Below are 14,169 nucleotides of genomic sequence, written 5' to 3' on the forward strand. Positions count from 1 at the left end.
ATGTATGTATATATATATATACTGTATATATATATATATACACATAAAATACATAAATGGCAATAGCTCCAGGGCAAAGTGACAATCAAGTTTGATTGTTTCAGCCCATTTATTGTACAGAACAGATAAACCAACACTGTTTTTGACAAAGATTGCTTTTTAGCCTTGACTCTTTGTGTTTCAGTCTGAACTGTAGTGGTCATCATCCTCAGAATGCATTGCAACAGAAACAAAATGATAACTTGTTTACATGAAAGATGTAATAAACATACCATTTTTTTAGTAATTGGATGTTTTCAAGTGTCACAAACAACAACTTTTAATATAATAGAGAAATAACAAAATATTAAGGCCTACTTGTGTAAGTACCTATTAATATTTTAGTTTTGGAATCTGTAGTTTTATAAACCTGAAGGGAAAAAAAACATTTCACTCTCAAACTGTATTTCTTTTGTGACCCCAGGGAGGTTCTGTTTAATCCAAAAGCAATACTCAAGTTTGTGAAATGTGTTTCATTGTCTTTTGTTTTGGGGATACCCTGTGGGGTTTTTGTGTTCGTCATCATTTTGTTGAGTAAATGAATAATCTTGTTTAACATATGGAGCAAAATTATTGGAGTTATAGAACAGAATTGTTTGCTTTTTCGTGAAAAAAACATGGCTCCATAATCAACCCATTTAGCCACTACAAATAAAATGCAAAAGGTTAGAAGGCGGATATTGATGCATGTTTTATATGAATTATAATGTGATGAACTTAACTTTGGAAAAAAAAAACGCCTCATGAATGATGAAAAGTTGGTTGATTAGTTGTTTGACCATTTAAATTTATGTTGAACATAAAAAAGTGCAACATTGGTTGAAAACAACAAAAGCAACCAAAAACTCTCTTTTTTTCTCTCTGAGCATTTAGATTTGGAACACTGACGCTAATACCGTGGCCTGCAACCATCGGAGATTCTTCCATCAGCCATGAGCAAGAGAGTTATTATTAGTTTTCATTGAAAACCGTAAAAAAGTACAACATATTTTTTTGTAAATTCTTTTTTGTCTGATAAATAAGTTATATTGATTAAGTTAAAATTTCTGTATGGATATTTGAAAATGAGACCCATATAAGTAATCTGTAAAACATGGTATTTTTTTTAAAAACAATTACAGAAGAAAAGGTTGATCTAGTATTAAATTTTGGCTTCTTGTGAAAAATGAATGTGACCCCTTTAAATTCAAAGGTCACACTGCTTTAATGAGAAATTTGAAGGTCATGTAAAATTGAAGCACCATTCTAAGGTCTGAAGAGATTTAGGAGAAATCAGACAATAGTGTTTGTAGCAAAATTTTCTTTAAAAAATTGGTAAAATCTTATCTTACTAACCCAGGATCTTATTTTATCACCATAAAAAGTGATCAACCACATTTGGTTTCATTCTCCAACATTGCAATTGGCAAAAAAGTTCTTAGCAACCCTAATGTATCATCATAGTGTTATATGGCTTTTATACAAACATATATACATACAAGGTAAATGGACAATTTATATAGAGTTTTTTAGTGTTGATATCCAATTTACAATGCTCAGATTAGGGAAAACTTGGGCTCCAGAAAGTTTCCCAAGGACACCTTGGTGTGTGAAACCAATATCAAACTAACAACTCTCAAAAGGACACCCAATGGCTCTTCCTTTCTGAGCCTCAGCCATTAAAGGGTATTGCACCTCAAGTGTACTATACCTACTGAGTGTCTGAAAGTACACCAAAGGTTATTAAGATTAGCTTTAAGCTGACAAATTGTTAGACACTTTGCCATCATGTACAGGTATATTAATTTACCAGGGATTCTGCATATAGAGCATGAAGCGTGAAGCTTGAGAAGACAGTTATATATATACTGTATATATGTACACATACATGTACACTTCTGATAAAAAGTTTTAAGACAAATTGAAAAATGGCAAGAATTCATATTTTGCACTGTTGGATCTGAATAAAGTTCTAAGTAGAGCTTTGAAATGCAAATAAAAGAAATGGGAGTAAGCTTTTATTTTAAGCAAGCACTAAGCTGAAATAGGCTGTTCATCAGTTGATCAAAAGTTTAAAGCCACAGCTTTTAAAAGCCCAAATCTTTACAAAAAAATGTAGATTCAGTGTCATTTTCTGTTAGGTATGCACAGCTTTAACATGACCTCCAGATGGCAAGGCAAAACAGTTTTCTGTCTTTAAACGCAGTCAAATTGTTGAGCTGCATAAGCAAGGCCTCTCGAAGCGTGCCATTGCTGCTGAGATGGGCGCAGTAAGAGTCATTTTAAATGTCTTAAAAGATCCTGAGGGTTATAGAACAAAAAATCAAGAGGTAGACCTAAAAACATTTCACTGGCCCTTAGCCGTAGGATCCAATTGGATGTCCATCAAGACTAGGGATGGGTACCTTTGACGTTTGAATCGATTCGGTACCAATATCCGGTACCTGGAAGTCGGTACCGGTACTTAACAGTACCAATTTTTGGTACTATGTGTGTGTTGTTTTTAGAATAATAAACTTAAAATTTTTTTAAACGTATTTCTCAATATATAAAATTTAACAAATATTAAGACAACATCCAACTCTATGCATTGTAACATCAGTTGTTTAACAAATATCTTTAAAGTGAAAACTCTTGAAAACAACAAGACTGTTTTGTCTTATTGCACAAATTAAAATCCATTTCCACATGTTTCTATTGATGACATTTCCCCGCTAGAGAAAGTGTGTGATGGAGGTCCATGGAAGGCAAATAAGTTTAAATCAAATAAGCAAAAGAGGATGGAGTTAAAATAAATAAAAGGTATTAAAGCTACATTTTGAGCATCCAAAACGCATCCAACACTTCAAGTTAGCTTCTTGTGCTCTTTCAGGTCAGACGTGTTCGGAGTGTCGAGAAGCGCCTCTGTTGTTTTCCTCTGTCGGTCTCTGTTTAATGGCGGATGAAATAAAGTGGCAGTATTTTATTTACTTTGAGCAAGCAAACATTGTGTTCACCAGATAATTAATTCACCAGATAATTCAGAGGCGGTCTGTCAGGTGACTTTCACTCCAGGAGCTGCAAGGCTCGGTTTCAAGCAACTCTGAACTCCACTGAACCAGCGGCTGCTGGCGTCATTACACTCTTGCGTGACGCTGCATTCAGGACAAGCATGAAAAAAAGCATGGAAAACCCACTACTCATACCAATACGGTCACAATGATGTGTTTAGGTACCAAAACATGGTACTGTTTGATGTTACGTGAATCAGTACTCTGTAGTACCGACAGAATTCGGAATGTACTTATAAAAGTATCGAATTCAGTACCCATCCCTAGTCAAGACATCGGACGATTCTCAGCCCAAATTAATCTTGTCGCTGGTGTCAACTGCAGTCCCATAACAGCATCAGTGAGAGAAGGGTTTTAAAATCAAACATTTTCTTCAAAGGCCTCGTCTCCATCAAAGGCACAAAATTCACTATTTGTATGAGAGCACCGAGCATGGGACATTTAAAGATGGAAGAAAGTTTTATTCTTGGATGAGAATAAATGTAACCTGGACAGTCCTGATGGCTTCCAACATTACTGACATGACAAGGAGATCCCACCTAAGATGTTTTCTATACGGCACAATCGGAGGGGCTTTTCCTTCAATGGAACAATGGAGCTTCAGGTTGTTCAGAGGCGTCATACGGCTGCTGGCTATGTGGAGATGTTGCAGGGGGTCTCCCTCATGACTGAAGCCCATTTGTGTGGTAATGACTGAGTTTTTCAACAGTGCAACGCTGCAGTTCACAATGCCAGCTTTTCCAATGATGGAACACTAGCATCAAGCATGCTGAAATAAACTTTTGACGTGATTAGCAAGAATGGCACGGCTACTCTTTGGTTTCAGATTTTATTTTCTATTTTAAGGTTGTTGTTTTTAGATATGGTCTTAAACTTTTGATCGGCTGATGAACAGCCTGTTTCAGAGCAAGTTGCTGTCATCAGAGGATTGTTTAAAATTGTAGTTGTTTGAAATACCCAACAATGTATGCAAACCGAGCATAAAATGATTTTCTCAAATTAATCTAATTTGAATATTTTCACATAATCCTATTTTGTGTGTCACATTTACTCTGACTTTGTACACATAACTTCTTTTAGCAAAAACCTTCGCTTGCCTTACTTTTCTTTTCTGAAACAGATGAATACTAAGTGAGACAACATTTAACCAGTCATTAGTGATAAGGTGGAAGATTTTCACTTGATATAAGGTAATTTCAAACAGATTAATTTAAGCTCTTCTGTACATCAGATCATTGCATATCCCACTACAGCAGATAGCTTACATGCTGGGTGGTGACCTGATGATCATTACTTTTTTTCATTTGATAACATAATCGGGTGCACATTCTACAAAATGTGTGAGAAAAATATATCTTTCACTGTGGTGTCTTTTTACTGTCATTCATAAAAAGAAACATTACATTAAAAAAGCAAACACACAAACCTACCTTTGATGCAGACTGATCTGGTATAAATTTATATTGTCTTTGACGGCCTGGGTGAACTTGTTTTTTATGTTGTTTATTTGTGCAAACAGTTTTAACATTTGTATTTTGTACGAATCATATTTTATTCCTTATATTTTCCCTGAAGGTGCAGACCATTGTATTAGCAACTTGTCAGTGTTTGTGTGTTTACTGGAAAGGTCCAGTCTAACAACACAATCTTCTGTTGTTGCATTGATCGATCCAGGTTGTGTATGACCTTAACAGCAGCAGATATAAACAGCTGGAGTTGTTTCAGCAGAAACAGAGTAGCAGGTAGCAGAGTGGAAATGAACAGAAGCAGTTGAAAGTGAGTGCTTGTGGATATAGCTCTTGTAGATATGTTATGCAGGGGAGCAGGCCCTTTCAACATATAAATCATATGTGTTTCAGCCATCTAAATAATTGATCAAACTACTCTTAGTGTTCCCATTTTCCTGGAGTTGTGCGTAAAATTTGATGGTTCCATAAATTATGAAGAAATAAACATTCCTTATGGGAACATTTAAATAATATTAGATTCAAAGAATAAAAAAGCAAGTTTCTGGAGTTTTCTTGATGTCATTTGAGATGGTGGTTAAAGTTTAGCTTGGATCCATGGTGACAGCAGAATTCCTCACGTTTCTTATCTCGTTGTCGCCATTGGGCCTAAGTGAATAAATGCAAAGAAACCAATCCTTATCTTCAAGTCTGTCATATGGTACTGTCATTAATGTGTGATTTTCTGCAGATAGCAGACAACCCTATTCAAATTATAGACTGTAAAACTTTAAATCAAATATAGTTAGCAACATTTTTACTGTTTTTTGCGATGAAATTGTCATTCATCACCTAAGTGTTTAGGCAAATACATTCTGATATTGTTTTTTTTTAGAAAAGAAATGATAATTGTCAGAAGAATGCTTTACCTTTTCCAGTTGGGCGTTCTGTTTGGACTTGTACAAGAACTCTCCAACAGCCACAAACACAGAGAGAACAAGTCCAGCTGCCAGGACGATGAAGATCCCTCCAATGTTCTGCACTCCAAGTGCACTGGCCTCTTTGCTCTCCTCTTCTGGACATCCATTTCCTCTCCACCACTTCTCTTTCATCATGTGCAGCTTCCCTTCCTCCTGTAGCTGCAGTATGGCAATAGTGATCTTATCTCTGTACGGAGAGCCTAAAGGACCAAAACACAAAATCAGCATGGAGAGTTAACATGATGCAATGCCTTCCATTTATAGTGCAGGACTCTGATTGCTGCAGAGATTGAAAAATTGACTGTTATTTACCTAATCCTTAAAACACATTTTCCTTTAAGGAATGCTACTCATTTAATTTAAGTTAGATTACAACTTAAATTGAAAGCTTAATAGCTTAGTAACTTAACTTAAAGGCTTTGAATTCCTAGAAGGACTGCATCCCATCTTTTGTGCCAGAGTTCAGATCAAGATCATCTTATGTTGAGAAATTACAAAGTTGTAGCTGTTTTCATACTTTATAAATAACATTAGTCTCCTACAATATCAGAATCAGAATAACTTTACTCATCCCAAAGGAAAATTGCTTATGCTAAAACTCCACATGTAATCAAGAAACATACTTTATTAGTTAGGTCCATATCTACTTGGACAGAGACATTTTCTTAATTTTGGTTCTGTACAATACCACAATGAAATTTGAACAAAACATTTCAGATGCAGTTGAAATTCAGACTCTCAGCTTTAATTCAGTGGGTTGAACAAAATTATTGCATAGAATTGTGACAAACTAAAGCATTATTTAAACACAATCCCTTCATTTCAGAGGCTCAAAAGAAATTGAACAAATACATAATTGTAAATAAAATGTTCATTTCCAGTACTTGGTTGAAAAGCCTTTGTTGGCAATGGCTGCCTGAAGTCTTGAACTCATGGACATCACCAGACACTGTGTTTCCTCCTGTTTAATGCTCTGCCAGGCCTTCACTGCGGCACTTTTCAGTAGATGTTTGTTGGTGGGCCTTTCTGTTTGACGTTTAGTTTCTAACAGGTGAAATGCTCATTTGGGGTCCTGGGTTGCTTTGGCTTTATGTTTTGGGTCATTATCCATCTATACTATGGAACACCGACCAATCAGTTTAACTGGATCTGAGCACACAGTATGTCTCTGAATACCTCAGAATTAATCCAGCTGCTTCTGTCCTGTGTCACATCATTAATAAACACTGGTGACTCAGTGCCACGGATAGCCATGCGTGCCCAAGCCATCACACTACCTCTGCTGTGCATTACAGATGATGTGAGCAGTACCACACTGACGTGAGCAGTACCACACCTTTAACAAGCTTTTCTCTTTCCATCATTCTGGTAGAGGTTGAACTTGGTTTCATCTTTCCAAAGAATGCTCTTCTAGAACTGTGCTGGCTTTTTTAGTATTTTCTTTTTAACCAAGTTCAATCTGATATTTTTAATTATTGAGCCTTAGGTACTGCAAAGTTTTTCTTTTTTTCCTCTCGAAAATTTCTACAATTAATATCATAAATTCTCTCAAATTTACGACAGTTGGAGCTTAGAGAATTTCCTTCATTTTTCTTGAAATTTTCTGAAATCAATCTAAAAATTTCTGAGTTTATTTGGCAGAGATTTGCTCCTCTTTTTTCATCTTCAAAATGGCCCTAATACACTGTTACACAGGTATGATTTAGGCTTCTGAGGTTTTGTTTTAAATTCAAAATTTAGTTGGTAACTGGTGTAATTGTACAAAATTATTTAATTTCTTATGCAAATGTATGTAAATTGGCGTCCTGATTCATCCCAATAAAACAGAGAAATCTACAAAAACTGTTAAGTAGGACCTCTGAACAGGTTTTTCTTCGTTGAAGCATCTTGTGTAAACAGGCAATGAGATTTAGAAAATTGCACTAATGAAAATCTTGCCTTGGGAGCCTCTAAGGTCAGCTCCTAGAACTGCCCCTGCTTCAGGCCCAAGCTTCCCTTGTGATCTGTGATCTTGATGGGATTTGCTTGAATAAATAATTTGGAAAAGGCTTTAAGCTGAAGCCCCTTGACGTCATTGCATTATGGCTGCAGTCGCAATGTTGTGTAACAACTACTTTGTCCTTATTTTTGAACAAGGGCTTCTAGTATGTGACTGTTTTCTAAAATTATTAAGTAAACTGTTGGCACATTTGAAAATATCTTTCACCATGGTGACGGGAAGAAAAAAAACTATCTGCTCCTTTTTATTCACTGCTATTCATTCAAGACAACATTTGTCAGATAAATCACTTGCTACCACAAACACAGATGCGTCCTTGAAACAATGCCAGATCTGCCCAGTCAAAACAAAAGAAATTACGTCAGCTGTAACATCACAGGCAGGAGAAATATAAGCTCTAAATCCAAACGCAGTATTAATTGGGCCAGCTCATTCTGGGCATGTGTCCTTTACACACATTCACAGGAGCACAACTCAAGCGAACATGGCATGCCCAAGAAAACAGACAACATATGTGGTTTGTTCCACTCTAATTTCAAAATACTGGGTTGTTGTAAAATGTGTAAAACATTATGGCAGCCTCATGTTTTAAAAAGTACAGGAAGACAAAAGGCTGTAAGTGGTGTTCAGATGGACCAGCGAGAGGAGCAATTTTCAAATAATTAGCTTAATTGGCAACAGGTCAGTAAGAGGGCCATGTATAAAAAGAGCATTCACAATGCTGAATCTCTCAGAAGTAAAGATTTGCAAAGGTTTGCTTGTATGTGAAAAACTGTGTCTAAAGACAGTAGAACAATTTGCTCTCCTATCATCTACATTTCATAATATCATCAAAAGTTGTCAAGAATCTGGAGAAATCTCTGTGCTTAAAGGACAAGGCTGAAAGTCAGTTTTGGATGACTGTGATCTTCAGACGCTTAGGGGCTGCTGTATTAAAAAAGAAACCTGATTCTGTCATCGACATCAGTGCATGGGCTCAGGAATACTCCATAAATATTTGTCTGTAAACCATATGCCATCAAGCTCCTGTTAAGGTTAGAGCTTTAAGTGTTGTGATTTGGTGCTATATAAATAAACTGAATTGAATTGAATTGAATTGAATTGAATTGAATTGAAAGGCCATACTTGAACACCATCAAGATATGATTTTTTTTCTCTGGGTCAAAGTTCATTTAAGGCTGCAATAGGTAACTTATAAAAAAATGCATATTTGTTTAAACTGTCAATATGTCCTGACAGTAGAATATGAGACAGATAAAAATGTAAAAAAAAATAAAGCTCCTCTGGCTTCTTATAGTGGTTTAACAGCCATTTGCAGAATTACACTGCTCTCTGTCAGAAGCAGCTAAGGCCGGCGTCACACGGAAAGATAATCATGCCGATTTTTGCCCTTCCGACAATCTTAAGGAAGTCCAGATTATCGTGATGGCTCTAAAGATAATCATAGCAGTTATTCCTGCTGTGGGAGGTGAGTTAAGAGTGATCTGGTCGGCTCGGAAGGACTTTGGGACCGCTCCGACCTCAAATCGGGGCTATTCAACATGTTTGATTTTTTGGCCCGATATCACAGTGTGTGTAGTGTTCACCCGAGAACAAATGAGCTCGCAGCCTGTGAATGAGACGTGTAGCCAATCAGAAAGCGAGCTGATGTAAACACGGAGGGGATTCCAAAATAAAGAACACAAAAAACTGTCATGACTCACTAAAAAGTCTGCTGGATGTTAAAAGCCCTGTGGCTTTGTTTTTCCTCTGGTAAAATAGTCCACAAACGATCAAGATTGTTTCTTCCTCGTCACAAATTTTTATTCACTCTGAAGTCACGTCTCTCTGGAGGTCACGTGAGATTTTTCCTCCGACATCTGAATTCTCATGAGATTTCAGGAAGTCTCGCGTGATTTAATATCTGACATCTGAATGTTCATGAAAGAAATATATTTTCATGTGTGGTGTGTTGTCTCTTGCCGTGTGGCTATACATCACACAATGTACCAAACCTGGTAGATCCAGGATTTTTTATCCTCACGTGTGGGCTCTCTCAGTCTTTGAAAATTGGCCGACTGTTTTAAAATCTTGTAGTGTGACGCAGCTTTCATCAGAGAAAAGAGGATTGTCTTATCAGTGCTTATCACACTAGCTTTGCTTGACATTGAGGCAGCACAATAAATGATGGTGTCATCAGCATATAAATGGAAAAGGACCAGATTCTACTTGGAAGAAAATAATAAAAAAATTGCCTTAAAAGTATTTCTCATTATTCTGGCTTTTAGCAAATAAAAAAGGGCAATCCTAATTGACCTAAAACAGGAAAAGTTTATTCTGAATTCACATCAGACATTAAAAAAAGGCTAGTGTCTTTTCATATAGTGTATGGAAACTTCTGGTTTCAACTGTACGTTTTGAGATATTTAGCATTTTTGCTGTGTTTTTTGAACTGGAAATTAATAGAGCTGTCCTGAACATTGAGGCCTAATGGCCCAGAGGTTAAACCTTGAAGAACACTCCTACTTTTATAGGAGACCACAATCATGTGACACAAAAATCAGTAGATGAAAAATGGTAAGCCTTCAGCTGATAAACTTAGCTTAAAAACCAAGAACTTAAAAACCAAGAACTGATCATTAATTCACTAGATGAGACTGCTTATGAGAACATGCAGTGTCAGAAGTCAGCCTCACCAACCTGTTCCTGTGGGACATGAAACTGGACTCAACCAGATTCTAATGGAGCCAATATTTCCCTGTAGAGGTCTACCAGAGTTCACCAGACCTGTTATCAGTTCCTCCCTTCCACAGCTGCTGGGAGCAGGCCTGAGAGGAGAAGCCCACAAATCATGGAAGCAGGCAGCTCCAGCCAACCAGAGGTGACACATGGAGATGAGCCAGTTGATCATGAAAGAGGAGGAGGCTCATGAAGAAAACATATCAACATGCCTTGGTTTGCTTGTAAAATGATTTTTTTCTGTTTTTACCATCTAGGAGAGGAGGTGTTTTAGATCATCTGCATAATCATGAAATGATGTTATCTGCAATTAGTTCCTTGTGTAGATGCATGAAAGGAGGGGTGTGTACTGTATGTTTATGAATAATAATCACAGAAGTTTAGAATAACCATGTAAACGACAGACAAAAGGGATTTTATTTTTATTTTTATTTTTATTTTTTTGCTATTGGACGAGTCACCACAGCTTCACTCTCCTGTTGTACTTGGGTCATTTAGGGGCGGAGGGAGGTTTTAGAGTACATGCATTTATCATGCTTCTATTTCTTTTTAGCCATTTAGATTTTTAGATTCAGGCAGTAGTTGGTTGGAGGATCCTCAAGCAACATTTATATTTTATCTTTGATTTTTTAAATCACTATTTTGTCATCTTTTTAAGTTCACTACACTCATTCATTTTGTTCACCATGAAAAAAAAATTGCCTACATGCACAAAACTAATTTGTGGGTTTTGATTCTGGGTTCTGTAATTGATACCATAAAAAAACTCTTGTGCTGAGGTGATTCCTAGGTCAATAATAAGGGGTTATTAATATGATTATTGGACGGACCGATTGCAGTAGAAATCACTGGTTGTGTTCTGATTGATAATAATTATTGATTAAAGGGGTCAGAGGTCAGATGTCACAAACATCTTTAAAACCCTTCAGTGAGTTGATAAATCATGACTGTACGTTTTCCATTTTGTTCGTGTTTTGCTTTTAATGTCTTTGTTGAATTCAGCTTTCTATAGATTCCATTTTGTTGATTTTCTTTTTTTCTTTCTTTTTAGCTATCGTTCTGACCTTTACTGTTATTAGTCTGATAATTTAAACTTTTTGTGCTTCTTTCTGCTAATTAGAGCTGTTTTCTGTGTTTTTAGCTACATTTTAACTAATTTGACTTTTTCAAAATCTAAATTCATTTTTTTGATACTTTCACATTTTTACTATTTCAGAAAACTTGATCTTTCTGTTTATTTGTGCTAATTTCAGCTATTTAATCTACTTTTTAAAAGCTATTTTAGATTTGCTTCAGCCTATTTTTAAGCTATTTAGCAAACATCTTTCAGCATAATGCATTCACATTTTTGCAGGAAATCAAATTATTTAGTAATATAACTAATGATGTAAGATTTTCAGGAAAGTTTTTCTTTTGTAAGGCCATATGCTTGAGTTTTATTCAACAAGTAAATTGTTCAATAAAGAATATTTTTTAAATTTTTTATCTGAGTATACTTAATTTATTTTGTAGCATTGCCTGCTTTGTTACGACATGTTGTTTGTGATAAAAGTGCAGTATAATAATGTAGGCAATGTAAGAAATAATAGCAATGCAGTTTCCCATTGTGATTTCAAATAAAGTTCAAGTTAAAGGCTGGTTGTCATTGCTCTAGCTTCAAAATAAATTTCTTTTATTTATTTATTATTTATTTCAGACTTTCCACCAAGAGGAAAAATTAAAGTAGTACTTACCTATTCCTAAGTGTAAATGCAACATCTTATACCTAACATACAAACCCTATTACATGCAAATACACCACTTATGTGATGACTATGTCTATGAAAAGGGGTATGAAGAAGGCTAAGTCCATGGTTTTCTTAGAGCCTTAATTTATTTATCACAATAATGATTTTATTTTGTTATATTAATCTTATGAAATTAGTAAAATGCTCTTCAAGTGGCTGGGAAATGCATTGTTTTAAGTCAGTTTACTTTTTTTTTCTTTCAGGAAAAGAATGACCCCAGACTCCCCTAGGACTGCTTCAGTGCACAACTGCTTGTTAATATGAAGGTGTCCCTGCTGTCAGCAGATGTTGGCAGGTATGATGTAGGCTTCTGAAATATTTTTATATCAATATATTGCTGTTAATTGTTTTAACTGGACACAATTATTGAAATTTGTAACATATTAATGAATCACATTTTTACTCATATTGGGAACACAAAAACATCAACATTCATGTTGACGAGCTCCAAAGTTCTTACAAGTCCTCTTTGGAAGTGATGAGACAAAATGGGATATTTTTGGCCAGTGACATTGTTTTGATTATTGTTCAAAAGTAGAATTATTTGTGTCTGTATATACACAAGCATAACAGGAATAGATTTGTTCACCCGCAAACAAAGGAAATGGTCAGAGAAAGTAGTGAATTTTTTTCAATGTTAGCTTTATACCACAGTCAGCTATACTGTCATTGAAGCAAAGCAAGCAAATGCATTCATATGCAGTTATTCACAGACTCGCGCTACAGAAAAGCCTGAATGGCAGCACATCACTCAGGAAATGCAATCAGCTAAAGCAAATATAGGCTACCTCCAATGTTTTCACACACAGCTAAACAGTCACTGGAATTACCTTCTGTGGCTGACCAGCAGAGCATACAAAAACAGCCACAAAAAATTACCTCGCCAACATGCATATACTCCCCAAGGACATTCCCTCTCATTCATCTAGCAGTTACTGGATTTTCTTATATCTTCCACAAAGGAGAAGCCTTAAAGAAAGACCCTGATGACTTTTAGACTGCAATCATGAAAATATTGCAACTTATTTATTTTTCAAAGCCTTACGCAAGTTTGGTGGAATATGAGGGGGCAGATTACATCCGTCAGCTTATTTGATGGAGTCAGGCAACAATAAACAAGCAGCCAGTTCCAGTTGTCATTGAGGGAAAGACAGATTATTCTTTGGGCACTTCATCAGTTTTTGCAAACATATAAGACAAACTAAGACCATTTTATGATTAGAAGAGGTTGCGTTAGCACTATTTTGGTCAAACTTCAACTTTGAGAAACAGATTAATTCTGTAGTAAAAAGAACATTTTTTAAACTGAGACTTTTATCTAAAATCAAATTGTTTTTATCTTTTAAAGACCTTGAATGTGTGATCCATGCTTTTATTACATCTCAGCTGGATTATTGTAACTCTCTATCTTGGTGTTAGCCAGGTTGGCCTCTCACGCCTGCAGCTGGTTCAGAACGCTGCAGCACGCTTTTAACACGGACCAAGAAGTGTGATCAAATCTCCCCGGTGCTGGCTTCCCTTCATTGGCTCCCTGTGTGTTTTAGAATTGATTTTAAACTTTTACTGATGACCTATAAGGCTCTGAATGATCTGGCTCCTGAATACCTGTCTGACCTCCTGTGGCCAGATCTCTAAGATCCAGTGATCATTTGCACTTGGCTGTCCCGCAGTCCAGACTGTTCCACAGAGGTGACCGAGCCTTTCCAGTTGTGGCTCCTAAACTGTGGAACCAGCTGCCCCTTCACGTCAGACAGGCCTCAACTCTTGGAGTTTTTAAATCTCTTCTTAAAACACACCTGTTTTCAAAAGCTTTTAATGTAGTTGGAGAGTTGTTTCCCTATTTATTTGGTCTGTTTTTATGGTTTTATCATTTGCGTTCTTTTAGCAATGCTTTGTTTTTAGTTTGCAATATGTGAAGCACTTTGGCCAATGGCAGTTGTTTTTAAATGTGCTATATGAATAAAGTTGACTTGACTTGACTTGAAACCTTGTAAATGATGTTACACGCATTGTATGTGCAGTATTGGGAAATAAAGTGTTTCTTCTGCTGGAATTTGCTATTTTGTAATTATTTTATTTATTTGCATATATTTTCTTGATTTTAGTCTTTAAAATACCACAATTTGCACATAATTTATTTTTGGTCAGCCTGATGATGTTATGATATATATA

General features: G+C 36.0%; 1 protein-coding gene across 1 annotated transcript in view; it reads right to left on the reverse strand.

Annotated features, from left to right (window-relative positions):
* Positions 1-14,169, reverse strand: part of LOC106526996 (glutamate receptor ionotropic, kainate 2) — a 138,368-nt gene that overhangs the window by 28,452 nt on the left and 95,747 nt on the right. The window contains exon 7 of the mRNA XM_014021747.1: positions 5,443-5,693. Within this exon, the coding sequence (XP_013877201.1) occupies positions 5,443-5,693 (251 nt within the window). The remainder of the gene's footprint in view (positions 1-5,442; positions 5,694-14,169) is intronic.

This window comes from Austrofundulus limnaeus, unplaced genomic scaffold (genome assembly GCF_001266775.1).
Source record: "Austrofundulus limnaeus strain Quisiro unplaced genomic scaffold, Austrofundulus_limnaeus-1.0 Scaffold304, whole genome shotgun sequence".
In the NCBI taxonomy this organism is placed as follows: Eukaryota; Metazoa; Chordata; class Actinopteri; order Cyprinodontiformes; family Rivulidae; genus Austrofundulus; species Austrofundulus limnaeus.